The following is a 27907-nucleotide window of genomic DNA, read 5'->3' on the forward strand; positions in this document are numbered from 1 at the left end:
GCAGGAGGAGGAGGAGAAAGAGGAGGCAGCAGCGGGCGGGGAAAGGAGCGCCGCGGAGCAGGCGGGGGGAGCAGCAGAATCAAAACAAGCGAGACACGCCTTTCCCGCTCGCTCGCTCGCTCGCGCGTCTTCCCGTGGCCCGGCGGCTGGGGTGGGTGTGCATGCGGCGGGGCTGTGGAGAGAGCGCGGGAGGGCGCCTTTGCTCCTCCGCCTGACAATGGAGCTGCAATAAGCCGCGGTCGGTGGCGGAGCCCAGCAGCCGAGCAAGCAGCAACAGCCAGAAAGGCAGCAGCCACCTCCGCCACCGTCGCCTTCTCCGCCTTCTCTGGCTTCCCGCTGCTGCCGCGACCCGCTCCTCCTCCTCCTCCTCCCTCGGCGATGCCGAACCAGAAGAGTAGCAAGGGCAAGAAGAACAAGCGCGCCAACAGCAGCGGGGACGAGCAGGAAAATGGAGCCCTGGCGGCGGCGGGGGCGGCAGGCGGCGGAGCAGCGCTGGCCGCCGTGGTGGCGGCGGGGGGAGCCAGCGGGCCGGCGGCGGCCGCGGGGAGCACCGGAGGCTCCGGAGGAGCGGCGGCCGCCGCGGGCTCGGCGCCGGGAGACTCCAAGAACGGTAGGCACCCGGGGAGGCCGAGACAGGGGCGGCCAGGCGGCGTGGGCGGCCGCGCAACTTCTCCCACTCTCTCTCCCTCTTGCGCGCACCATCTCGCTCGCTTCCTTCCTGCTCCTGCGGATGGGCAGGGCGGGCGGGCTATGACTGGCGGCGCCCTAGTAGTTGCGAAGCTGCCCGGGCCTTCGATGGCGCAGCAGTCCGAGGATGTGTAAAAAAAAAGAAAGAAAGGCCGGGGGGGGGACGAACGAAAGGAAAGCGCGGGCCCTGCTCCGGTGCTCCGAGGGCGGCCGCAAGTGCGTGCGCGGCCTGCCTGCCTGCCCGCCGGCCCTCGGTTGTCGCTCACCTCGCTTGCAAATGCACATGGCTCCGAAGCGTGCACTGGGAGACCACGCGGGGGCCGTGCCTCCCTCCCTTAATTGCAATGGTCCCTATCTCGGCCACCCTCCACCCCTATTTATTTTCAAAAGCTTGCGTTTGACGCTTGGAACCGAAAGTAGGGTGGCCTGCCTTTTCGGCCGGCTTGGCGTATTGAGGCACTGCTGGGCCCGAGGTGCCGGACTCACCCTTCATGAATGGATTTGAGTCATCCTCGTGCAAGGGAGGGAGGGTGTGTGTGTGTGAAGGCGGGAGATGCGGGGAAGTGGCCTAACATCTACTAGCATGCTGTACACGTGCGCACCCCGCTTCTAAGGCCTGCAGTTTTCGGCAGCTGGCCTTTGTTTTAACACAGCCAGAATCGTTTCGTTCTTTTGAAAGAAATGTGCAAATGCTGGGGTGCTGTTTGTTAATAAGACTGGTCGGTAGATAGTCCCGTGTTCATACGTTTACTCCTGACTCTCACCTTCATGGGCGCCCCTGCCCAGCAGTATCTGTTACCTGAGGCATGGGGGAGAGAGGCCCCACTCATTTGCATGCTGTGCTGCGCTCCCCTTACTGTTATTAAATATACAGCATTAGGTGCGGAGTAACAAGGTTAGACGGTGAATGCGGAATAAGCATTAGAAATTATTTGTATTAATAGGGCAGGGTATAATTTTTTGTATAAATAAATATCCTATCCATGATTATCAAGTGTGCATACCTAGCTGACCACTCTGAACATGCCCTCGATTCTGAGTGATTGGTGTTGATCCTCTGAGCGATTGGTGTTGATCCTCAAGCTTTAGGCAGGTTGCTGAGCCTTTTTGGCCAGCTGACCTCATTGTACTACGGTTTGAATTTCTGGGAACAAGTGATTGATTAAGTAACTCCTATATCTGCAGCAGGACTGATGTGTGGCCCAGCCGCCACTGTGCGATTGATCTCTCTATACTTACCTACCACCATCTGTAATGAACAGGAACTATTGCTTTCTCTTCTCCCTGACCCTGCCCTGTACGTCCTGGGTGGAAGGGGGGGGTAGTTGTGCCCATAATAATATTGCATTATGAGTCCTTGCATTATTTGAGTGGAATGGGATGCCTATTTTGTAGGTGGCTTTTCTTCTTTGGAAAGGTACTGGTGGGTGCTTGGATTGCTTTCGTCCAAGGGTGTATGTAAAAAGGAACAGAACTATTTTAGTTAGACCCATGAATAAAAGTTTGGAAATCAGCGGCAAAACTTCTGCACCCAGGCATGGTTATTTGCATGCTTAAAACATTAAGAATAGGGTTGGTATTCAACGCTGGTTTTATTTAGAGTAGAGCCACTGAAATCAATAGGCATAATTAACTGCATTTCAGTGGTATCTGAAGAAGTGTGCATGCATACGAAAGCAAACTTAGTCGGTCTCTAAGGTGCTACTGGGAGGAATTTTTTTTAAATTTTTGTTCCGACTATGTCAGACCAACACAACTACCTACCTGTAACATGCATTTCAGTGGGTCTTCTCTGAGCTGGACAAGTGTTGAATACATCTCTAGGAGTTTGAAGGAAATGGGAAGAATTTTTTGCTTTGCTGCTTCTGCCTACTACAGTGATGTGCACAATAACTGCTGTCTCCAGTTATTATTAGTGCCCTTTCCAGCAAAACAAAATCAGAAAATTTGCAGTCACCAGGAGTAGCTTTTGGCACAATGCCCACTAGTGATGAAATATAGCAATCCGATAGTTTGTGCTAAATATAGGACACATTTGGATGAGGTTTGATAGTGCATGTGTGTAAGGATGACTATTTTTGCATCTCAATAAGGATATGTTCCCAGACTTTGGCTCTTCTTCCTCAAGCTGGCATGTTTCGAAAAGAGTGTGTAGAGAGAGAGGGTGCGTAGGCGAGCATGAGAGGAGCAGGAGTGGGATTTGCTCCCTTTGCAACTTGTACACTATTGAAGCTTCTAAAAATTAGGGGTATACAGTGGTCCTTTCCCCTATCCTCCACCTCCTATCTGTGGAGCATCTATATCCTACAATAGTATTAGGTCTCATGTTAATAGGACTTCTTTTCTGATTTATTTTCTGACAGTTTTTGTTGCAAAAGTATATTGGGACATGGCCCAGAGGCTCCCCGGTAGTCATCAAACCACTGGTGTGATGCTTGCTGTATGCTTCTGGGTTCCTGACAATTCCAGTGTGCAGATTCTACAAGGCATGCTGTCTGTTGTAGTGGCTTAGATAAATTTGAAATGTTTAAATGGCACAGAAAGTTTCAAGGAAGAGTAAAAACACCCCCCCCCCCAATGGAATCAGAAAGCATTTCCTAAAGCTACAGGGTTTTAAAAAATAGATTGTGGTTTGGACTCCTATGAAAAAGTAAATAAAAACATGTGTGCAGATTTCTCCTATCATGGTGTAGAAAAATCTCCTATTAAGTTTTTCAACAATTGGCTCAAATTTGCAGATAAGAATTTCAGAGTTAAGTGCAGTGCAGTATGAAAATAAATACCGGTATCTGACGGAAAATTAGAAGCGGGTGAATGCAAATTGTCTGGAACCCTTCAGGCCCTGATATATTTTCAGCTGAGTCCTGAGGTCAAAGAAACTGTTAACCTCTGCCTGGCATTGTATTCCTCGCTACATCATGCTCACTCACCTTGAATATTTTTTGCATTGTTAAAAGCACTTGTGGGTATTCAGATCTGCTAAGATTAATGAGACTATGGGGGAATCCAGACATGCGTATCAGTGGAGTACAGAACACTTGGTAACTCACAAATGAATGTGTTCACTGATGCTATTTAAAAGAGAAATCATGGTGTCTTAGATTATATGGAGGTTCTACGGTACCTGTTGTATGTGATGGTTCATGTCACATGTGACAATAACGATTGTTTACCACCACCAAGTGGTGAGCATACTGTGTGAACTAGCCCCACATTTGCCTTAGTGACCTTCTCGGCAACAAACTGGGCCAAAGTTACTATACACTACAGCAGGCTTACCGTATTTTTCGCTCCATAAGACGCACCTGATCATAGGATGCACCTAGTTTTTAGAGGAGGAAAACAAGAAAAAAATAATTGCTCTCTTGAATTGTCCTAGGCATAGCAGCCAACTCCTAGAGGCCTAGGTGCCTTTGCCCCCCCATTAAATATTTGAGGAAGTCCCTCCCATGTTGATGGGCATTGTCATTCATATAGTAGGTATGCACTTTGTCTTGAGATCATGTGGGTCCCCAGATGTTGTTGGACTACAACTCCCATAATCCCTGAGCTCTGGCCTTTCTAGCTAGGGGTGATGAGATTTGGGGACCCACAGGTTGAGAAAGGCTGATATGGTATGTGAGGTGGGGCTTACCTGGCCCCCCCGCTAATATTTTATTCAAGTAGGAAGAGGGAGGGAAGGAAGGAAGGAAGGAACGAAGGAAGGGGTGAGAGAGAGAGAAAGAAAGAGAGACAAGGAAGGAAACGGAGAAAGAGAGAGAGGAAGAGAGAAGGAAACAGCCCTCTCCACTGTCATGGAAGCAGCCCGAGAGCTGGTTTCCCGCTGTGCACGGCTCTGGCTCTCGCATTTGCTCCATAGGACGCATGGACTTTTCCCCTTCCTTTTTGGGAGGGAAAAAGTGCATCCTATGGAGCAAAAAATACAGTGATTGTAATGTATACTATACTGTGTCACACTTAACAAAAGATTGCTGTTTAGAATAGGGTAGTGAGCTTCATTCCCTATTTTATGAGCCATTAACTTGTTAAGTTATAAAAGGGAAGGTACATGTTTGTACATAATGATAAATCAAGAACCTTGGCTTAATAAACCATACTTAATATGCAGTCTATGCTCCCATTTTGCTCTTTCAGGAAAAAGAATCCTGGTTTGTTTTCCATTAACAACCCAAGATTTGTAAGCCAACAACAAACCTTGGTCTAAGGCTGGCTATCCCCCTGGCTTGTTAGGGAGAAACAAACTAGGATCCCAGGTTTGGATATAACACTAAATTATTCCCTTCCTGGTTTGTTTACCCACTCATTCAAAAGAAGGGAATTGTTCTGCATGCATTAGCCTGCAACTCATGTCCAGTAAGGTTTTTAAAAGCCAAGATTCCTGGTTGATCACAGGGGTGGCAAGCCCATGGATAATATCTGGCCGGTGACCTGCTACCCCTCCAAAAATTGGCTCTCTCTTCTGTTTACTGAGCTGTAAGATCTTGCAATGATGTTGCACCCGAGGGAAAAGAATAAGGAAAGGGTAAATGGAGGGCTTTCTTCCCAGTGCAACAGTAAGCTGGGAGGAGAGGTTAAGCTGTAATAGAGAGGAGCAACAGTGTTGCCTGCCTGCCTTAGTGTTTGTGTGTGTCATGAGGGCGTGCGAGCACATGTGTGTGCACATGAGTGACTGTATGTGTGTGCATATATGTATATGTATATGTATGAACAAGTGTAATTGAGTGTTTGGGCTGCTTTGGCCATGGCCACACCTGGCATATTACACTTGGAGTGTTGACAATCCTCAGTGTGGCCCTCGAGCCCAAAAAAGATACCAGTAGTCACCTCTGGTTCATTGTTACGTACAAATGCAACCAGCATCTCATACTTTTCCACAACCCATTTTCTATATCCTGTCACTGCTGTTGTCTTAAGCTTTTAGATCTTCATGAAATGTTCATGGCTGCTGTAGAAGTATATTCTGTTGTCAACTTCTTTTGCTAAAACCCTCTCGACTGGAGTTGAATCTCCTTTTAAAATACAGTATACATGTTGGGTAGAATTTTTATTTTTTAGAATGACTTTATGGATTGTGTGTATGTGAGGGATGAGGAAGTCCAGATGTTTCTGGACTACAACTTCCATCATCCTTGCTCACTAGTTATGCTGGCTGGGCTGATGAGAGTTGGTGTCTGACTGTATCTAGAGGGTCACGTAGCCCATATCCTGCCATATATATCATACCTAGGTGTATACGAAACTGCCTTATACTAAGTCAGACCACTGATCTATCAAGCTTCAATGTTCTCTTCATTACTGTAACTGGCAGTGGCCATCTAGAATTTTGGACAGGGATCTTTCCAAGCCCCACCTGGAAAAGCCGAGGAATGAAACTGGGATCTTCTGTCTGCAAACAGATGCTCTATCACTCAGTTGCAGCCCTTGCCTTTTTAAAAAATGCCCCTAACTAGCCCCTACTAAAAGAAACGTGTAAGACAGAATGAAATTGTAGAGTAGTTGGACACCTTTTGTTTTGAAATTACGATTTGTTCTTACACCTATTCTACTGGCTGAGAGCTAATTCAAACATGTAACTTTCAGCACCTAATACAGTCTTCTCAAGGCTTTGTACCAACTCAGTATGCAGATACTGGGTGTTTGAAAACACCCCACATCACTTTATAAGCTTCTGTATGTATAAAGGTAGCATGCCACCTTGATTTCCACATGAATGGAGGTTTGATGTTTTTCAGGGGTGGTATAGGCACATGAGAGGGCTCTACCAATCTCTTAGATCTATTTGGAATGGAGTCTGCTAGCAGGGACTTGCTTTATTTCTTCATAGTTGTACAGAAGCTGCCATTTTTAGCTGATATTAATCAGCATTGCAAAATGTTACAAATCCCTGACAAGTACGGTTTGTTTGTTTGGCTAGTCAACAAAACAACCCCAGACCTGCACGGTTTGCCTTATATAGGCCGCATTCAAGGTTGCCCTGAAATGCCATTCAGTGCTGTCTTACAGTTCTCTGACTTAATTATTGTTACTGTTTCTCTGCTTTTGAGCAAGGGTGGAAAACATGCAGCCCTTGGCCCAATTTCAAAAGTCTTCTACAAGCACTCAGATTAGATCTCCTGGTTGCTTCTTCAGCAGCCTGCTTGGGCTATAAGGAGTAGAAAGAGATGGGGTGACCTGATTCACTTTTGGTTCTGGTTCACCCACTGCTGGCGCTCGTCCTGCACACAGCATGTGGTCCCCAACATACTACTCCTGAAGAAAGGCAGCCATCAAAAGAGAAAGGTCGCCTATTGCTGCTTCAGTTGGGAGTGAAGGCTCCTGATTGTCCCTCTGCAAGTGTGGGGCTCTCACTCTTGATTGTTCCTTAGCAAGCATGGTTTGCCTTTGGTACTGATAAATTGGGTGCTGAATGCAAGCTGCTTGGGATTGGAGCCCTCTGATGTCATATGATGTCAGATGATTAACAGCTGGGCAGCCATGGAGGGTTGGCTGTGATTGCCTAGACATTGGGCCATACGTGGGCTGATTTCTGTGATGTATGAAAAAGCATCTTTTGTTCTATTCCTGTAAGTGATTGAGAAAATGTTGTATTCATTATACAGTATTCCCAGAATTGCCTCCAGAGGCTGTTGTACTATGTGGATGGAAATGAACTTTCAAAGTTGAGTGGTGAGCCAGCAGCAGAAAATGAAAGCACAGAGCAATTCTAAATCATGGTTTGCCTGTTCATACATGAGAAGCTTCAAACTGAGGTGGTGTCTGAATTGAGTATATGCCGGCTTGTTGGATCCATCCACTGTTCCTTGTCACTTGGATAGAAGAAGCTCATGCAGCTTTTAATCTTCCTCTCTCAATATATGGGCAGTAAAAGCATCCTGGGGACGTGCCAAGGATGCACCAAAATTCCCTGTTGCAGTTCATGCTCTGGCTGGGATGCTAAGAAGCAGTATTAACTGTATGGTAGTGTTAATTTTGGATGCTTGCCTGTTTGCAAGGTGGAAAGACTTGGAACCATCTCCTGCTCAAGGTACAGCTATCATTGGGTCACTATTTTAGAGGAGAGGGCAGCAGGAAGTTAATGTGGATCTGAGTTGAAGATCAGAGATAAAGCAGCACTGGTAGCAAAGCTTGTGTGGGCATCTAAGAAGTGCTTGGTCCAAATCAAAAGCTGGAAATAGGGATCTGTTCCGTTCTTGGCAGTAGGACTTACTTTTTTGTTGACAAAATGTAAAGGGGGGAACTGTATATACCATATTGAGCTCTTTGGAGGAAAGGCTGGATATAACAACAACAACAACAACAACAACAACAACAACAACAACAACAATATTGTAATAATAATAAAATAGATTAACCCTCCTCAACTGCATTGCCCATTTGGCGATTTTGCTGATGGGATGGGTGTGGGTGTGCAGATGTGCGAGTGTCTGCCTATGGTTCATCTGTGTTGCAAACTTTGGTCCCAACCAACTTTTGGACCCGACTCATCACTGGCCTCCTTCTCTTGGATTGATGGCGACAATAGAATATGACCTTCAGGATCAAAAAAGGTTCCCTACCCCTGGCCTAGAGAAGAGAGGTTTTGATTTCTACGTACCTGAAAAATGAGAGAGGCACGTAGGTGAACCAAATACTTGTCATTGACAGCAGTACTTGGTTTAACCTGAATGCACCCCATTTAGAACTGTTTTCTTTTTACTGTTGTAAATTGAACACTGTACATTTGCATTCATCCTTCTTTCTATAGAAGCTTGATTGCTTTTAGAGCTCCTGTGCAAGTACTAACCTGTTATGAGATTTCTGAGTGATCTGATTGAAGGGGATTTGGCTAATGTAACATTTAAAAAGTTGCTTGTCACTTTATAGTTACTAAAAGCTCCACTGTGGCAAGCTGTAATGTATGTGTTACCTAATTAGGCCCTTATTTCTAGCTGCTCCTTTTACTATGTCTCTTTTAAGAGCTTGTGTACGTATTATATTTCACCTCACAGCTGCTGTACAAAGATGTAATTGCTATTGTGGTTATGAAAGCTGAGCTGAATGTTTCTCAATTCTAATCTCAAAAGTAGTGATTTGGGAGACCCTGAAAATCTATCGTTTTTATCTTTAGCTTCCATGGCTGGGTCGGTATTTGCAGTTTCTCAGCCCTTTGCTGCCTCGGTAGTTGCCCCCCTTTCACTCTCCTCATGTGATCCCACCTAATCAGATCACTGGATGTGATGATGCTCCAATCCTGTGCATCCATTCAGACTTGGCTGCTTACTGCTCTAAGAGCAGATCAAGTCCATTTACAGAGAGGCAGGGGCTTCCTATTCAGGTCACACTCATGGATAACGGAACTAAATATTTCTGCTGTCCTTTTGACACAGTTCCTGAAAAAACTGCCCAAATGTGGTATGCTTTCTTAACATTGTGATTAAAGTTTTAGCAAAACAGGAGAAGTCCCATTTGGGCAAAATTCTATTATTTATCTTTGAACGATTACAAACTACAGTGATATCTTAGGTTAACTACTCAATCCATTCCGGGGTGCTGCTCGCACCCCAAAAGTACTTAACCCGCAAAGCACCGATAGAGCGCTTCTGTGCACGTGTGAATAGCGCAGAACGCTTCTGCGCATGTGGTCTGCTGAGTACGCAAGCCGAAAGTACACAAGCCGCAGCATACTCAATCCGAGGTAGGACTGTACTTTAGAAGCAGTGTCTGGTGGTAAGAGATAAGCAAGAATCTGATCAGGTAGCTGCTGCGGTTTGGGAACAGCAGCATTCTTTGGGTAGATGGCAGTTTCGACTAAGTCTAATTTATTGAGTCATACAGTATAAACTTAACACCACAAAGGGCAGATGACAATAGTTTAAAATATCTAACATTAATGGTACCAAGTGAAGTGAAAACAGCAATGTTCTTACCTGCACACCCGAACACACACACTTTTTATACTTTCTAAAACTCTCCCTCCCCTTACACTAGATGAGCAACTGCTACCGTTCTGCGAGCTATATCTGATCACTCAGGTATGTGGAGTATTTTTTGTGTAAGACTTGGCTTTTTACAAAAAAAGGTGGTAAAGAAAATTCTTAGAATATATACTTCAGATCACCTATTTTGGAAGTTCTGAGATAGATTTGGGAAGCAGGAGCTCAAGACAAGAATAGTGTAAAGTTAAATTCCAGAGCTCGCTGCTTCCTTGTCTTCAGAGATCTGCATGTTTTCTGAATTCCATGTTACAAAATTGCTTCCAACATATACGGTATGCAGTTGAATATAACAATAATAATAATAATAATGATAACAATAATGATACGGTAATAATTTATTATTTATACCCCGCCCATGTGGCCGGGTTCCCCCAGCCACTCTGGGCGGCTTCCAACAAAACATTAAAATACAGAAATACAGAATATCACTTCATATTATCTACAAATCCTTTTTCAATAACTCTTGTAAGAAGATTGCTTGACTTACATCATTATCTAGCCTCTTGTATTGCTACTGCATAGTTGACATGTAAAATCAATCTCTAGTCACCTTTCTTACAGGATGCTACAGATACGTATTAGGCTTTCTTCAAAATTTTGTAAGAATACCTCTGTGTGTAGTTTTCTGCCCCCACCCCGCCCCGCTACTTGGCAGTTTTTTAAGTAGATCAGATGTCAGGGCTATGTGTAAAGAAACTATGACCTTATTGTGTTCTCAGTGAATGTCCAAAACATAGTATTGAACAGTCTCCCACCATTCCACACACTAGAAGAAGTGTGTCCTCATACTGAGTGTTAATAATATGCATAGATGCAAGAAACATGACTTATCTGAATCGGTTTCCCTTCATCACATCTCATTCTTACAGGCAAAATATGTCATAGTCCCTTTGCCACCATGTATGATAAATGGGGATTATAGACCCTTCCTCTAGTGGTCTACACAATTTAGAGTGTGATGTTGGTGAGGTAAAGGTAAGCCACTGAGCTTCTTGGGCTTGCCAATCAGAAGGTCTGCAGTTCGAATCCCCGTGACAGGATGAGCTCCTGTTGCTCTGTCCCACCTGCTGCCAACCTAGCAGTTCCAAAGCACACCATTGCAAGTAGATAAATAGGTACTGCTGCGACGGGAAGGATAATGGTGTTTCCTTGTGCTCTGGCTTCTGTCACGGTGTTCCGTTGCACCAGAAGTGGTTTAGTCCTGCTGGCCATGTGACTCGAAAAGTTGTCTGTGGACAAATGCCGGCTCCCTTGGCCTGAAGTGCGATGAGCGTCATACCCCATAGTCGTCTTTGACTGAACTTAACTATCCAGGGATCATTTACCTTTCCCTTTTTGTACCTTGGTGTTGAATTTTTCTGGACAGCACATGTCCTTGGGTTTGGTGCTAAATCTGGAGTGAGAAATAGTTTAAAGGGAATACCTTTTAAAATGTCACTAAAGAACAGTTTAAATGTGGTCCTAGGCAGGCTAAAATTGTTTACCTGTTCTGGATCGTGGTGTTAGGAGGTGTTGTTCTGGTACTACATAGTGACTGAGGTCTTGATTTAAACAGTTTGGAGTTCTACACTTGTAAGCATTTTTAACTTACTTGGCTTCATGTTTTAATCAGATTTCATCGTTCACAGCTTAAGTTTATTTGCATGATAGGCAGTTTTCAGTGGTTTTAACAGCTTCTGGAGTGGCCAGTTGCTAATGTGGCTTCTGTTGAAATGTAATTTTCCAGCAAAAATCTGCATATGCAATTTTGATGTCGCATGTATTTTGTACCTTAGGACTACTCATATCTTGATAAAATTTAAAATGCCTCTTCCATCCCTCTTCCTAGGCCCCTTCTTCCCTTTTCTATTGAATTTGTTAAGAACGATTAAAATAAAATAAAACTTTTAATAATGCACATAATAAAACAACAGTGTTCAACACCTTATGGACAACATTTTATTAAAACCATGGGGTGGTGGCGGCGGCGGGATAGGAATAAATTAGTGAGATTACAGTACAATCACTGCTCCTTTGCTACCCCCAGCCCTACTTCATAGGCACTCCATGGGAAGTCAGCTATGTCCTGATTGTGGAGATGAAAGGATACTGATTTTGCACACACAGTGAGGCTGTTGTTGAATATCAAAAAGCAGCCTTCTCTTGCACCAGGGAAAATGTACGAGGTGGACACACCCCACACTCTTGCATGCAGATGCAGTCACACATGCATCTCTCTGTGTGTATGTCTTGTCTGTCTCTCCCACCAATCAATTTCAGACATACACAACACCACACAAATATGTCTCTATTTCCTCAGGTACATGCCTTCCACAGTTTGGTCACACTCATGTTAGTAGCCCATTAGGGGTAGCTAATCTTTTTTTGAATGAGTTCCACATTAGGCCATGGTCAGTGTGCTGAGGCCCAAGGTGCAAAAGTGGGTGTGACCAGTCTTTAATGAATAGTATACATACATACCTGGGAGTTCCATTGAACTCAATGTAACATGTATAGAATTGTACTTGTAAAAAGTTTACTAAATAATGTATGATCTACTGTGCCTTCCTAGTAGGGCTGAAATTATTTAATTAATTATATTAAATGGATCGCTTTAAATGACTTGAAAGTTTGAGCCATTTAATTTAACTTATATTATGTAACTAATCAGGAAATGCTGGGTTTTCTAAAATTAAAAAACCCTATTTGTATACAAGTGCTTCTAAAATGGCAGAAGAGGTATTTCTTCTTTTTATCTTGCATAGGAAAAAATATATCTTCTGGGGCACATGCAAAATTAGGTTTGACCCGTAAAGGTAAAGGTAAAGGGACCCCTGACCATTAGGTCCAGTCGTGACCGACTCTGGGGTTGTGGCGCTCATCTCGCATTATTGGCCAAGGGACCGGCGTACAGCTTCTGGGTCATGTGGCCAGCATGACTAAGCCGCTTTTGGCGATCCAGAGCAGCCAGGGCCGGTGCGTCCATTTAGGCGGACTAGGCGGTTGCAAAAACCCCACGCCACCACCGTCCCCCACGGCGCGCACTCACGCTCCTCCCGCCTATGGAGGGGACGCAGGGGCGTCAGCGGCATTGTGTGTGGGGCATGACGCATGTGCCGGGGGGCACCAGAAGACGATTTTGCGTAGGGCGCAAAAAGCCCTAGCACCGGCCCTGAGAGCAGCGCACGGAAATGCCATTTACCTTCCCGCCAGAGTGGTACCTATTTATGTACTTGCACTTTGACGTGCTTTCAAACTGCTAGGTTGGCAGGAGCAGGGACCGAGAAACGGGAGCTCACCCCGTTGCGGGGATTCGAACCGCTGACTTTCTGATCGGCAAGCCATAGGATCTATGGTTTAGACCACAGTGCCACCCTGGTTTGAGCCATATGGAAATTTAATGGATTTGGATTTCTTGCCAACTTTGCAATGGATCACTAGTTTCAAGAACTGTATAAAAAGGGGTGTTTCCTCTCTGAGTATCGTACTTCTTTTTCTTGGGTCCTAATGGATTTTATCGTCTCGGTCTGGAAGAATTGGTAGAACCTGAGCTAGCCACCTTATGTTTTTATGCAAGATATTTAACTCAAATTATTTCCTCATACCTATTAGTCTTCCCAAGATACAATTTTCTTCACACCAGGAGGTCTAATTTCTGAAAGTGAAATTGCTAAGACTTACTGTTGGAAATCTGTGTTTTATTAGAACAGCTGGTTGAAGTTCATCAAGTGTATTAAAGGCCATGGGAAATTCTGACATTGGAATGCACAAGCCTGTTTTGTTTTTAGTATTGTAGAGCTTGAAAACATCTTCTTAGGCTTGTCTTTGCTTAGTTGTAGACACAATTTTTTAAAGGTGGATTTAACCCATATGACTTGATTGAATAGCTTATTTATGACATGCTCAGTTTGGAGAAGATAGCAATCAGAGTTTAATCTCGTTTCTGATTAATTTTTGGCTCTAAAATAAAAACATTTAGGATGAAGGCCGATCTGGAAACAATGAACTGTGGGTCCTTTTTATAAAGGATGCAAAATGTTTAGGCAGCAATGCAACATAGAACTTGTTAAATTATTTTGTTACTAATTAAATGAACACAGTGTTGCAATTGATAATGTTACTTAATGTTGTGAGTCACCCTGAGAATTTTGTTATGGAGTGGGTTGTATAAACACCATAAGTAAAATAAATAACAGTTGAACCTGGTATCTTAAACAAAACATTCTTGGTATCTTCTGGTGGAATTTTAACTTAGTCACTCACTGTCAAGAGCAAAACATACTGTATTTTTCTATGTATAAGACGAACCCTATTTTTATTAACCCAAAATTAAGAAATTAAGTTGTTTAGCTTTTTTGGGGGGTGGGGGAGGTCACTTCCGCCAATTGCTCACCTTCCTGCCCGCCACTGCTGATCGCTTGTCACAGTCACTGCCGATTGCACACTTAGCCACAGCCGCCAATTGCCTGCCCACCTCGCCACAGCTGCCAATCGCCTGCCCAATTGCCACAGCCAAAGCCAATCACCAGCAGGCCTTGCCACAGCCACCAACCACTCACCCAATTGCTGCTGACAATCACCTGCTTGCTGCTGCCATTAATCACACGTCCCCTCTGCATTCACTATCCGTGTATAAGATGACACCCAACTTTTGCCCAATTTTTTTAGCAAAAAGCATCGTCTTATACACAGAACAATACATTAAGTGGCTTGATATCTCCCTTCCTTGAAACGATATGGATTCCCCCATTACACATTCCTCAGTTTGTAGAATAGTACCAGTGTGTTCATGCAGCTTCATTTGTGTACCAGAAGCCCTGGATTGTCTCAGGATAACTTGTTCTTGAACCCTTTGAATAACAATGGCAGATACTGATTACATACAATACAATTGATACATTTATCTGTTCTTTGTCCTGCAGAAGCTGCTTGTGCTACCCCACTGATATGTAGCTTTGGACGGCCTGTTGACCTTGAAAAAGACGACTACCAGAAAGTGGTATGCAACAATGAACATTGTCCCTACAGCACTTGGATGCATCTTCAGTGTTTTTATGAATGGGAGAGCAGCATTCTGGCCCAGTTCAATTGTATCGGGAGAGCAAGGAGTTGGAATGAGAAGCAGTGTCGACAAAACATGTGGACCAAGAAGGGATATGATCTTGCCTTTCGTTTTTGCTCTTGCCGGTGTGGACAAGGCCACTTAAAGAAAGACACTGATTGGTACCAAGTAAAACGGATGCAAGACGAGAAGAAGAAGAAGTCTGTGTCCGAAAAGAGCACTGGGAGGTCAACCTCAGAGTCCTCAGAAGATGTTAAGAAGTGCAGACCTGCCAACAAACCGCAGAAAGGTTTAAACCACGATATCCAGCGGCGGCATTCGATGGATCGGCAGAACTCTCAGGAGAAAGGCACCGCTAGCAGTAGCTACCCAGTCCGTTCTCCCTGTGGTTCTCCAGGCCAGTCCCCTCCCGCCGGCTACTCTGTCCTTGCCCCCACACATTTCAGTGGGCCTCGCTCTTCACGATACTTAGGAGAATTTCTGAAGAACGCGATTCATCTAGAACCTCACAGGAAGAACATGGCCAATAGCGGCATGTTCCGGAATGCCCACTTCGATTATGGGGCATCTGGGCTACAAGCACATAGGTCGGGACATTTTGATGCCCCTGTCCAGTTTTTGAGGAGGCTTGATCTATCTGAACTTCTTGCTCACATCCCCCGGCATAAATTGAACACTTTCCATGTTCGGATGGAAGATGATGCCCAGGTTGGTCAAGGAGAAGATCTACGGAAATTCATTCTTGCAGCACTCAGTGCCAGTCACCGAAATGTTGTCAACTGTGCATTATGCCACAGGGCACTGCCAGTATTTGAACAGTTTCCTTTGGTGGATGGCACCCTGTTTCTTAGCCCATCAAGACATGATGAAATTGAATATGATGTTCCCTGTCACCTTCAAGGTATGGGTTGCTTCATTTCTTAATGAAAACTTTGCAATTTATATCTCATTTACTGTGCTGTATTTTCTGGCAGAAAGATTCCTTACCGTGTTTAACTGCAGAGAAGCTCTATCCTTGTTCAGGTGTAAGAGAAATGGAGGAATATTAACACAGGAGCGGGAACACGGGGATGAAGATATTAGATCCACCTCTATCCCCATCAGTCCATGCTAGTTACAAGTCTGAAGTGGGCAAGCTGCTTCTACTTGTGAAAGTCCTTGTTAAAGAGAGGGGCTTCAAGATTCAACATCACATGGGTTGTCTCCATGTGAGGCTCCTCTTCTTCAGACAGTTGAGGACAACAGGGATTGCAGGGGTGGAAAGAAAGTGGATCTAGTGATTTCACAGTGGCCTTTTCATGTCCCGTATTCTCCGATTTCTCTTAACACCTGAGTCAGGCTAGTATGTGAAAGGAATATGGGTTGCTTTGCCCTTTCTCTGCCTGCTGTTAGCCCTCAGCCCTCAATTACAGACACTTGTTTACTGTCACAAACATGTGGATCTCTGCCAGGGATGAAGTGATATGGGTAGAAGAGTTGCTTGGGGTGGGGTGGAATGTCCCTGGAAAAGAAGTGAAAAATGACATGGTTAGGGACAGAAGAAGAATGAAGTGGTATGCTATGATGGATATATGAAAGTTCAGAGAATATTCCAACTATGTGTTTGTAGAGAGGAGGAAGGTAGAGGTTGTGGTTTTTACTTCATTGTGACTGTGGTTCCCTGTATCTACATTGGGCAGTGTTCAAACCAGAGTTTGAAAACTACTTCAGGTCACAGTTGCGTGTTAACCATAGTTCACCAACTTCATATGTCATGAAATCTGCTTACAAGGAGCACTCTTGCAGCATGCTCCCAATCCTGGTTTAGAGGATTGCAAACTAGCTTGTGAATTGGACCAATCTGGAGTGGCCAGAGTGGTGGGGCATTGGCAGCCTCCAGAAGGAAGAAGGAAGATAGGGTTTGAGTAACCTGGGTATTCTGAATCGGGTAGAGTTGTATAGACACAGTACCACTTTCCTGCTTTCACATTTGAATCTTCTCTATATTTATGCACCCAGCCCATGTACAGATTGATTCATTTCTTGTGGTCTGAACTCTTCTTTTATTTCCTGGAACTGAGTTAAAGCAGTAACTTTGTGGTATGGAGAAATGGCATATTTTTTGGTCAGTGGGATACTTTTTGGCATACTTTTTGTGTTTCCTGAAGACTTCTCTAAGGGCTTATATGATTTTCTGTTCTGCCCAACCAGGACATCTATGTAAGACTTTTATTTCATTCATTCGTATTAACCTAACATGGCAGATGTTCATGGCAGTGATGATGATGATGATGATGATATAGCAGCTTAGAGGAAATTACATCTCTCTTCTGTGTTTTGTTCTTCAAGGGGCTCAAGGTGATGAACATAATTAGTTTTAAAGGTTTGGTTAGCTAAAAAAGCCAGCTTCATAACCCATGGATTGAACTTGGCTTGTTTCGAAACTTACTAAAGTTTATTGTAAGTCAGGATTCCTGGTTTTTACTACAAGAGGAGCTGCTCTTCCTTCAAATGGAAGCTAATCTCCACAAAAGTCCTTTTCCTGGCCATGCGGGAGGAGGAGAACAAGGGGAGGGTACATCATGTCCATGTACAACTATGGTTTGGATTGATGTGTGAAGAAAAGTCAAAGGTCATGCAATGCATTTCATGCTTCAGTGGGAATTCAAACTCTGGTCTCTTTGATTGTAGTCTAATATACATGCTAACTACTACACCAGGCTTCCTCAACCTTGGCCTTCCAGATGTTTTGAGACTACAATTCCCATCATCCCTGACCACTGGTCCTGCTAGCTAGGGATCATGGGAGTTGTAGGCCAAAAACATCTGGAGGGCCGAGGTTGAGGAAGACTGTACTACACCATGCTCACTTGTTGGTTCTTAGTGCTGTTGATCTACAAGATTTACTTGTGTAGCATGAATGCTAAACATTTTCTGCAGAGTTAATTTTAGACAACTTCAATGCTTGCATTTTTAATGTTTTAATAATAATCAGAAATTAATATTCTAATATTAAATGTTTAGATCTGAACATTCGCATTACTGTTTTTAGAGAGTAACCTCTGCTGAACAATCCACAGTGGTAGTGGCGAAGTCAGGAATAGCCGATAAATAGCAAAGCAAGGAAGTGGCTGCTGCTGCTGGGATTGGCTGTAGAGGAACAGGCAGGTTGAGAACTACAATCCTACAAAGCCCAGTTTGTGAGAATATTCTGAAAAATCTCCTCTTTTTTTTACTTCACTGGTACATTCTGGCCAGTGTTTTCAGACTGTTGCTTACTAACAGTCAGAGTGTGAGCTACTCTTTGAATAGTTTATAGTTCACTGTGTAAAAGGCCTATATATGTATGTTTCAAGCTTTGAATGCACTCAATGGGTTTTAGCCAATGAAATTCAGTTCACAGAAGGCGTTCCACTTTTGCAATGCATTGTCCCCTCCCTCTTTTCCCAAATCTGTTGTTCTATTTTCTTTACTTGCTGAAAATTTTGTAAGACAAAAAGGCAACTGACCTATCAAATTATGCCAGTCATGGAATTTCTCAACATATATTGCATAATCATATCAGAATAGCCATGCTAAATCATGGCAAAGGTACATTTAGGCAAGCATCCTGTCTACAGCAGGGCCAACCAGAGGGCCTTAGGAAGCTCAGAGTGAGGACATGCTCAGGGTAGACATCCCCTGTTTGATTAGAGTAGGGCTGAGGCCAGTGGCCAGAGGCCAGCCATCATGGAATTGGAGGCCACTTCAGAGGCACGTCTATTCCCTGTTTCTAGTCTAGAGCTTCTGGTATCAGAGGTAAGCCTGCCTGGCTATATCAATTCCTCTGTGGGCTACAATGACTGGTCACTTTTAAAACTTTACTTTTTAAAACTTAACTTTAAAACTTAACTTTTAACCTTCTCGTATGCTAATGGCCACCACGGTACACAATGATGAATTCCCCCTATTCTGGAAGTTACTGTTGATTATGTTAACTTTCTGCCTGCTTTACAGGATGAGCTCCACTGTTTCAAAACAGAAAATCATTTCTCTCTCTGTCTTTACAGGCCCTTTATAATCTTGCAAAGTTTTTTTTTACTATACCACATGGTTTCTCTCCCATCCATACCAGTTCTCAACCTCTTGAACCATCTCTCCCCCCCCCCCATAACCAAATATATTACATTTCCCTTGTTAACTTCAGTGGCTTTTGTTAATATTCTAGAATAAAAAGTGGGATGTGAGAATAGCATTTCATGTTATGCATATATTTTGGAAGAGTAGTATATGAGATTTCATGTGCCCCTTATTTAACATGCCAAATGGGAGAATGGAGGGGTTCCTTTAAGTGTGCCAAAAGCTGGGTATTTTTTTAGTAATTTTGTATGTATATTTAGTAATTTTATATGTATGCAGTATAATTATTGCAGTACCTCAGTAGATACATCTAAGTAGACACATGCAACTAGGTACAATTTCCAGAAATTATTAAGGTACTTCCAGAGCGCAGACCTGAAATTTGGTAAACCTGTTGTGTAACATACCTGTTGTATAACATACACAGTTAAAAACGGCAGTTTTGCATTATATTTTTTTAGATATTATATTCGGCACAAAAATGAGCTTCAGGGAAGTAATCACAAAAGTATAAAATACACAATACAATATTAAAAACAGCAAAAAAATGATACTACATTCTAGAGTTCAGGATGCCACCACATTCTCATTTGTACACACACAGTGTACATCTCTTACAAGTAGAACATGGGATCTTTCTCTGGCTCTCTCAAAAATTTTCCTAACATCTGCCACTATAAAATGGCCAAACTAACCATGGATGGATGAAATACTTCCCCTTTTGCGTTTATTGTATCCAGGAACATACCCAACGTTTTCAGAATGCATTTTCTTACCAAAAATGTCTTTCGGAGTACCAAATCTTTGTTTTCCTCTTTACAGGAAGGCTCATGCACCTCTATGCTGTTTGTGTAGACTGTTTAGAAGGAGTTCACAAAATTATCTGCATAAAGTGCAAGTCCCGGTGGGATGGAAGCTGGCATCAACTGGGAACCATGTACACGTATGATATTCTAGCAGCGTCTCCCTGTTGTCAGGTTAGTATACAGAATGACAGTTTCTATCTTATCGCTAACTAGGCAGAAAAGAAGAAGAGTTAGATTTCTGATCAGTAAAGTAAGACAGTGGAGATTTCCATTCAATTTATCTAGATAAAATGAATTGGGGGAAGGGGGGAGGGGAGGGCAGCAATAATTAGAAAAGATGTAAGGAACCACTTTATATATATATGTTATGCGTGGGGGTTTCCTGAAAGCATTCTGATGAGGGAGAGGAAGTCTGTTGCATCAATGGCCCTCCTCCCTGCCTTGTTCCTTATTATACAGCTGAATGCTTGGAAAGGGCCCATAGATTTATTATCTTGGTAACAAGAAGGTCTGAGACTTCCAATCCCTCCCTACTCAGGACTGATTCTTACGTTATTTTTTGGATTTCGGCACATGTAATGGAAAACAAAATATATGCACAGCCTTTCAAGTACAAAATGTGGGCATATGTAGAAAGCAGTGTGTGACTTGTTGGAAACCCCCCCCCCCAAAACAAATCCTGACACAGGCCTTGGTTTCTCTTTCAGTATTTCTGGGCTGCATCCAGTACTGCATGCACAGATTTCTGCTTGCACAACAGGACTTCTTTTCCCTCTCTTATCCCTGCGCCCCTCCCCAAACCTGCCCCGGAAGGTCCCACCCCCTGGAGCAGAGTTTGAGGGTGTGCTGGGGGCTGCAGGGGAGAGGAAAGGAGGAAGAAGTTATATTGTGCAAGCAGAAGTCTGTTGCACAAGTTCAATGGCAATATTTGATACCACTCTGTTTATTTATTTATTTATTAAATATGTCTTTACTTCATTTTCTGTTGCACAAGTAGGCAAAACAGTTACAAACAACAACCCTCTGTTTTAAGTCTAAAAAGAGACACATGCCTGCCTGACTCGAAACATATACAGTGGAACCTCTGTTTATGAACACCTCGGTTTATGAATTTTCGGTTTATGAACGCCGCGGACCCATCTGGAATGGATTAATTCACTTTCCATTACTTTCAATGGGAAAGTTCACTTCAGTTTATGAACGCTTCAGTTTATGAACAGACTTCTGGAACCAATTGTGTTCATAAACCGAGGTACCACTGTATTCTATTCGCAGTTACTGGGGCATGGGGCACACAGGTCTGCCCGAGTACAAAGAATTAAGTGAGAATCTCTATCAAGTTCCTGACTGAATCGTATGCGAGTAAATGATTTTTGAGACATCTCTTGTTTTGTCTCCCTGCCTCCCCACCCTTTTCCAGGCTCGACTGAACTGTAAACACTGTGGGAAACCTGTTATAGATGTACGTATTGGAATGCAGTATTTCTCTGAATACAGCAATGTTCAGCAGTGCCCACACTGCGGAAACTTGGACTACCATTTTGTGAAGCCATTTTCGTCGTTTAAAGTTCTGGAGGCTTATTGACAAAAGCTTTGCCATAGTAATAGCTATTTTATGAGTATTGTTCCTTTATTTTACATATCTTTTATAAGATCTGTTCTGTGAGGGGGAGGGGAGGGGGCTATTTTTTCCCCCCTAACTGAAAGAAAGTGCAGCAGCTTTGTGTGATTGTGTACATGTGTTCCTAATGTAGATATGTGTCATCAAAACCGTGGTCCTCTTGCCATGATCTCAGTTGAAGGCAAGGGATGGGGCAGCAGATTGCCTCTCGCTCTCTGCACTCATCTAAGCAGGGAGGGGGGGAAACACCACTCTCTTCTAATTAGGGCAGAGTAACTTCAAGACATGGAGAGAAGTTATGGAAACCAGCGACTGGTTCTAAATAGATTTCTTTTCTTGTTGTACGTGTAGATTTGGAGGGAAGGGGGGAAGATCTTCATAAATGGCTCAAAGAAGTGGCTGGAAAATCCTATGACTGTCCTTACAGATGGATGGACAATATTATCTATGGAACAGGGTGATAGGACCTCCTAGCTAAGGAGCTCTTTGTCGTTATTTCTGCCCTGGCCCCATGCACTCAAATATGCTCCACATCCCAGTATGATGTGTGGGCCACTGAGAAGAGAAAGAGGCATTCTGAAGGGTCTCAAATTGGCATAATCTCTCCATGGTTTAATCCACAAAGCCTCACATCTTACCCTTAGATCGACTCTGTGCATTTGCTGTGTCTGGTTGAGGTTGGTGGTCAGGCTGGATGAGATCTCTGTGTTTGCCTCTTTCGTAAGAGAAACTCCCACGTCGTCGTTCCCTGCTGAATTTGCCATCGTCATCCCTGGGAGCAAGATCTTGTCTTGATAGTATAAGTAGTGCTAGCTCATATACTTTGAGGTTCTGTCTGATGAGGTGAACTTAAAATGTTGACAAATGAATGTAATGCTATGTCAGAAAATGCACTGTTTAAAAGAAAAAAACAACAACCCCCCCTTATTTTTGCAGTGTCTTCCTGGAGTATATATTTGATAATCGGAGCTGCTCTCACTGACAGATCATACTGTTTCCGCTAACATTGTAATTCTAGTAGTCAGGGAAGTTGCTTCTACCAAAACAAACATTGAGATCTTAATTAGTTGCATTAGTTCAGCTTCTTTGAAGGCATTAAAAAAAATTCTTGCGGTTCTCAGAAGGATTATTGAGCTCAGTGCAAAACCTGTTATTAAGAGGTTCCGTGCATCGGTTGGTTTGACCCTTTTGTCTCTCACTGCACAAATGTAGGGAATGAGGTACAAACTAAATGGAATGTGTTGCTTAAAGTGGTCCACTGGGCTGCCTGAATTTTCCTGTAGGGTAGATAAACTAAATGAAATACTACATTTTTAAGAACATAACCCTTCACTGGAGCCAAGCTGGTATGCACCAGTGGTACATGGTTTGTCCAAACATCCCATTTAAAAACAACAAATAGTATTGGTGTAAGCATGCCCTAAGATTGTGTGTAGGCTCATGTGTAAATGGGAATTGTGGAATCGGCTAGGATGCCTTGGAATGGCAGGCTAAAGGTTCCGAAGAGCATCTTTGGATCACAGAATGGGCTTCTGTTTTAACACGTCTTTGTGCCATATAACAAACTGCAGCACTTTGTCATGTAGTAGTGGCCTGAAGACCCCTTTGGGTTCATGGAATTAAATTCCATCTCTTTTTTAATCTTGTTTTTTAACCCTGGCCATGATCTAGGTGGTACTAAAATATGAAGGTACACGATACCTTATTTTAAACCAGTTGACTTCTACTTTTGGGAACCTATTTTGAAATGGCATTTTTACTTAACTTGTAAAACCTGTAATTTAGCGTTGTGTCGAGGAATCCAAAGTGAAATTAATGAACTGATTGATTTTTACATTCCCAGTAGATTCAGAATCAAAACCAGTGAGATTTATCAACAAAGATTTCACATGATGTTTGTATTTTAATTCTTACCATAGGCTCCTTATCATGATTTTGTGCAAGATGTTTGGTTTTTAAAGGAGGAAATATGCTATCTTTTAAATCGTGATAGTCTAGAGTATTTTGTTTTTTGGAACAGATACTGGAAATGGGCGATCTGCTTGAAAACGTAATGGGACTATTATTCATAAAATAATTTCCTAAGAAGTAGTTTAAATTACTTTTTGTAAATTAGCAGAAATGTCCTTGTAGCTAGTGGAACACATAGGTGGAACAATGGTGGAACACATTGTTGCCTGGGTGTTTTACTTGCATGGAGTGGGGTTCGCCATCCCCCTTGAACACTGCAGCTCTGATCAGTTCTACCCCCTGATCTGTGTTTAGGCGCAGAAAATGACATGGGAAGATCGAATCACAGTTCATCAATATAAGGTTGATTCTAAGTCATTGGCATAACCTCAGTGCATGAGAATACACACTTAAGCTCCATGAAATTTAAGTGGATCTAATCAGCCCAAACTCCCTACTGCATAATAGACACTGTGTAGCTTGGCAAAATATAGTTTGCGAAGATGTGACTCCTCCGTTGTATTTAAGGCAAGTATGGATTTAAAATGAGTCACAGTCTCAAAAGATTGCAAAAACCTAATGAAGCGAATATATAACACACAGTACACTGCCTCGTAAACTAAGGCTTCTGCTTAATAGTAAAATGTCCAGTCCTTGCAACAGCTCTGACTGCTTGAACAGCTGATGTAGTCTTTGGATCAAAATAATGCTACTTAGAATTCTCACTTCCCAAAATACTCACTTTCATCTATATTTTTCTTAGTTAATCAAGAGGTCAGCACAACTGCAATCAAGGCAGGCCAGCTGCAATTAAGCATTTGTTTGTTTTCAGCTGAAGTGGATATAAGCATTTTTTAAGATTTTATATTCCAGTTTGTATACTGCGTACAGCTAGGCATTTTGCATGGATTTCAAATCATGTGGCACTGACTGACGGTTCTGCATCTGAAGGGAAGAATGGTGGCAGTTCTGTCATTGTATGTCTCACTATTTGAGGCCTGAAGCTCCTTCCAAATTTCCTTTTTTGATTAGGTTGCCCTCGAGAAATCTGTGTGCGGCTCACAGAGGCCCTTAAGCCCACACCTCTGCAAACAGCCTCACTGTTCTGCAGTTTGTACACAGAAGGCTGTGCTCAGTAAGCAGATTCACAGAATGGCCATTGTGAGGAAGGGACAGGGGTTGTGACAGACCTCCACTTCCCCTGCTTCCTCAACAGGAATTGCCAGGAGGTCCTGTTGCCATAGCTCCCAAGCCTTCCACGCACCTATATTGCCAAGTGGCACTCTATGGGGAGCCAGATTGTACTCTCAAATTGCTGATTCCTAGAGTTTAAGGTTATGGTGGCCCAGAGTGGGAGGACTTGGTATCTGAAACTACAGATGACCATGGCAAGGGAGATTCAGGTCAAGTTTTAATGTTCCAGACCGGAAAGTGGTAAAGCAGCTCATAGACTACCAGATTTAATTTGTCTTTTAATAAGGAGTCAAAATTTATGGGCCTTGCCCACCCAAGGCTAGGTAAGGTTTTTAACTCCTTGTTGTTGTTTTAAATCAGTGGCTTTCTTATGGACACTTTGATTGCACTGACGAAAACGTAACAGACCCTGTTCAAATACATCTTCCCGTGTGCACTGGAAAGTGGCACTTGAGAGCCTCAAAGATGGAATTTCAGTGTCTTCAGAGATAACTGTGTGTGTCACCATCTTAAAAAACAGTATTTGCAGGATTTAAACTGCAAGGACACAGTGTTAATCAGATGGAAGGTTAGGAGTTAAACCAAGAGGGCTGTGTGAAAAAGGATATTAAATTTTAATATCAGTGGCTTTATGTGCAACAAATGTGAGCAACATGTTGCATATAAAAGCGTTTCATTATTTTGCATTAAAAGAAAAGGTGTGAGCAGTTTTATATTAACTGCATGCACAATTGCCCACTCTATTTTAGTATGATCAGAGTATTTTTGTTTTGAAACCGACTTATATATATTAAGGCAATTGTCCTTGAGTTAATATGGGCCTGGCTGTCTTGTTCTGTTGCTTAATGTAATACTTCCAGGCAGGGATGGCCAACTGGGTGGTTTGCAGAAGGTGCCTGGACTGCTCTCCAGGCTACAGCCAGAGTGCAAGGCATGACTGGCATCACTTCTCACCTGCCTCCTCATGCCACTCTGCTCACACATCCTGATGGGAGGAACGCCTGCCAGGTAAGCAGTGGCTCCTTACCTGCTCTATTTTGGCCTGACCAGCCTTACATAGGAAGCAGCACTAATCTGGCAAAAGAAGCATGCAAGGGAGATGCACATGGCTCTGTACCTGGCAAGCAATCCTCTCTTCAGAAGCTGAGAGTTACTGTAAGCTTCTGCTAGGATTCTCAGGCTCTGCAGTCAAGCTGCCTTGTGGGGTAAGACAGTTTCATGGTGAAGGAGCAGCGAAGGCCTCATTGGGAACTCCTGGCTTATATTGCATCTGGGAAGTCTTTATTTTTCATCCATTATTTGTTTGAGTGAGAAAACAGACCCCTAAATTCCATGTCCATATAGTTTCTCCGCAAAATATCAGGATGCTTTTATTTACTGAGGCACTCGCATTGATAAAGATATGCCAGAAACATGACAGAAAGCTTCATATATCACACACCTCTTAACAAGTTGAAAATGGGTGGTTGGTTGTTGTTGGGTTTTTTTTGGCACTTGCAGTTTTGTTCCTACTATTGCTATTAAAAAGGCATTGGGAATCAGATATTGTTGGGGTCTCTGATCACTGCCATGATCTCTGATCACTGCCAAAACTGGGACTAATGGGAATTTGAGTTGGGCAACAGGTGCCCCCATCCCTGTTGTAAAAGTACATTTAAAATGGCATGAGGAGAAAGCACAGCAAAACTACATGCAGTCCTAAGATGTTTAGCACCAGTAGAGCCCTAAAGTGTAGAGCTTGGCTTCATCTAGTAAGATTCTGTGGCAACAATCAAACAAGGCCCTGCTAATCCGTTAAGTGCACCTAAGACAGTGTCAGATTGTGGCTTTTGTCTGCTAATAACTAACACATGAAATTGGTAGATTTCTGAGAGCAAGGTTTGAGGCAACATGTGATTCTGTCAGTGTGTTCTGTTGATGGGAAGACACGTTGCAAGTTTATGTTCATTTTTCTCTGATTTTATTGTACGAGGTATTCAAGGACAAAGTTGTGAGGTTACAAAGCCAGCCGCACTACATTTGTCAAAAAGCCTTTTCTTTTCCAAAAGGAAAAAAAAACAGTTTTGGATTGCACTTTTGCAGAGGAAAGAATATGTACATAGCAAATGAATGTTGATGAAATTTAAAATAATTGGTTATGATGCCATTTTTGTGTGGTGTTAAGTTTTTGGTTGTGATTTATCTGTAATAAAAGAATAAATTGCAGTGAATCGTGTTCATGATTATTGTGGTGTCATTATACCTCGGCCCAGTATACCTGAAGGAGCGTCTCTACCCCCATCGCTCAGCCCGGACTTCCTCCGAGGGTCTTCTGCTGGTTTTCTCACTGTGAGAAGTGGTTACAGCGAACCAAGCAGAGGGCCTTCTTGGTAGTGGTGCCCTCCCTGTGGAACACCCTCCCTTCAGATGTCAAGGAGATAAAGAGCTACATAACTTTTAGAAGACATCTGAAGACTGCCCTGTATTGGGAAGTTTTTAATGTTTGATGTTTTACTATGTTTTATATATGCTGTAAGCCACCCAGAGTGGCTGGGGAAACTCAACCAGATGGGTGGGGTATAAATATGTCCCCACTGTGGAAGGACGTGTGGATCCAGAATTGGCCTCCACAGTCACTTACGGACCCATTGTTAAAATCGTGTTTATGGAAGACAATCTTACTCGGCTACGAGTGATCGCCAAAGAAGAAAGAAGGTTCACCACGTTGTGCACTAGCCCTTGATAATGTGTCACAATCGCTGCTTGCTTTTTTACATTTTGCTTTCATATTTGTTTTGCGCTCGTCCTTCAAGGGGCCGAGGAAGCATGCACAGGGCTGATCCATTTTGTCCTCACAACAACTCTGTGAGTTACTTTAGGGTGAGAGAGGGCAAGTAGCCCAGTGAGGTGCATTGCTGAGATAAACTGATCTTGCAACCTCCCACCTTTTCTGATGATCAGCCACAGGCAATTAAAATCAAAAGCCAAGTCTTCTTAATAATCTGTTTGGTTTTTTGCCATCGCATCCGATTCCTGCCAGTTCCTGCAATTCCAAGGAAAAGGGAGGGTGTTTGTGGTTAAAAGATTTACAGTCTGATCTATAACAATTCCGCTTAGGAAGACTGTTCATGTGGCAGTGCAGATGCATCTGTTGTAGTGGTAACCAAAGAACAGATGAGAACAGAACAGTACAAATTGCAGCAAGTGACTCTGCACTGGCACACAACTGATGTGCAGCTGACCGGTTGCTTTTAGTAACATGGGCACAGATTAAGGCTAAGGGGGCCAAAGAACAAGTTATTTGCACATCCCACTGTGCTCCCCACCCCCGAGCTCTGCACAGTTGCAGCTCTACCCCAGTGACTCAAGCCTGTTTTAAAACTGTCTTGCAGGTTGTTTTGCTGTATATGGGAGCTACAGTGGAGGAAACTATACACCAGAATCTCCTCTTGCGTGCATAGTTGCCTTACACCTATGCAAACATCTTCGTTGAAGGGCAGCTTAAGACGTGAATTTCCATTCTGCTTTATCCCTGTGACTGTCTTCTCTTGCCAAG

At 43.3% G+C, this 27907-nt stretch overlaps 1 protein-coding gene across 1 annotated transcript; it reads left to right on the plus strand.

Moving 5' to 3' along the window:
- HECA (hdc homolog, cell cycle regulator) lies at nucleotides 1–25366 on the plus strand. The gene is made up of 4 exons (XM_035108861.2): nucleotides 1–610; nucleotides 14564–15604; nucleotides 19624–19778; nucleotides 21028–25366. The coding sequence occupies exons 1-4, from the start codon at nucleotides 379–381 to the stop codon at nucleotides 21190–21192; spliced, it is 1593 nt and encodes a 530-aa protein (XP_034964752.1). The 5' UTR covers nucleotides 1–378; the 3' UTR covers nucleotides 21193–25366.
- The last annotated feature ends 2541 nt before the right edge of the window (nucleotides 25367–27907 follow it).

The sequence above is a fragment of the Zootoca vivipara genome, chromosome 3, assembly GCF_963506605.1.
Source record: "Zootoca vivipara chromosome 3, rZooViv1.1, whole genome shotgun sequence".
In the NCBI taxonomy this organism is placed as follows: domain Eukaryota; kingdom Metazoa; phylum Chordata; class Lepidosauria; order Squamata; family Lacertidae; genus Zootoca; species Zootoca vivipara.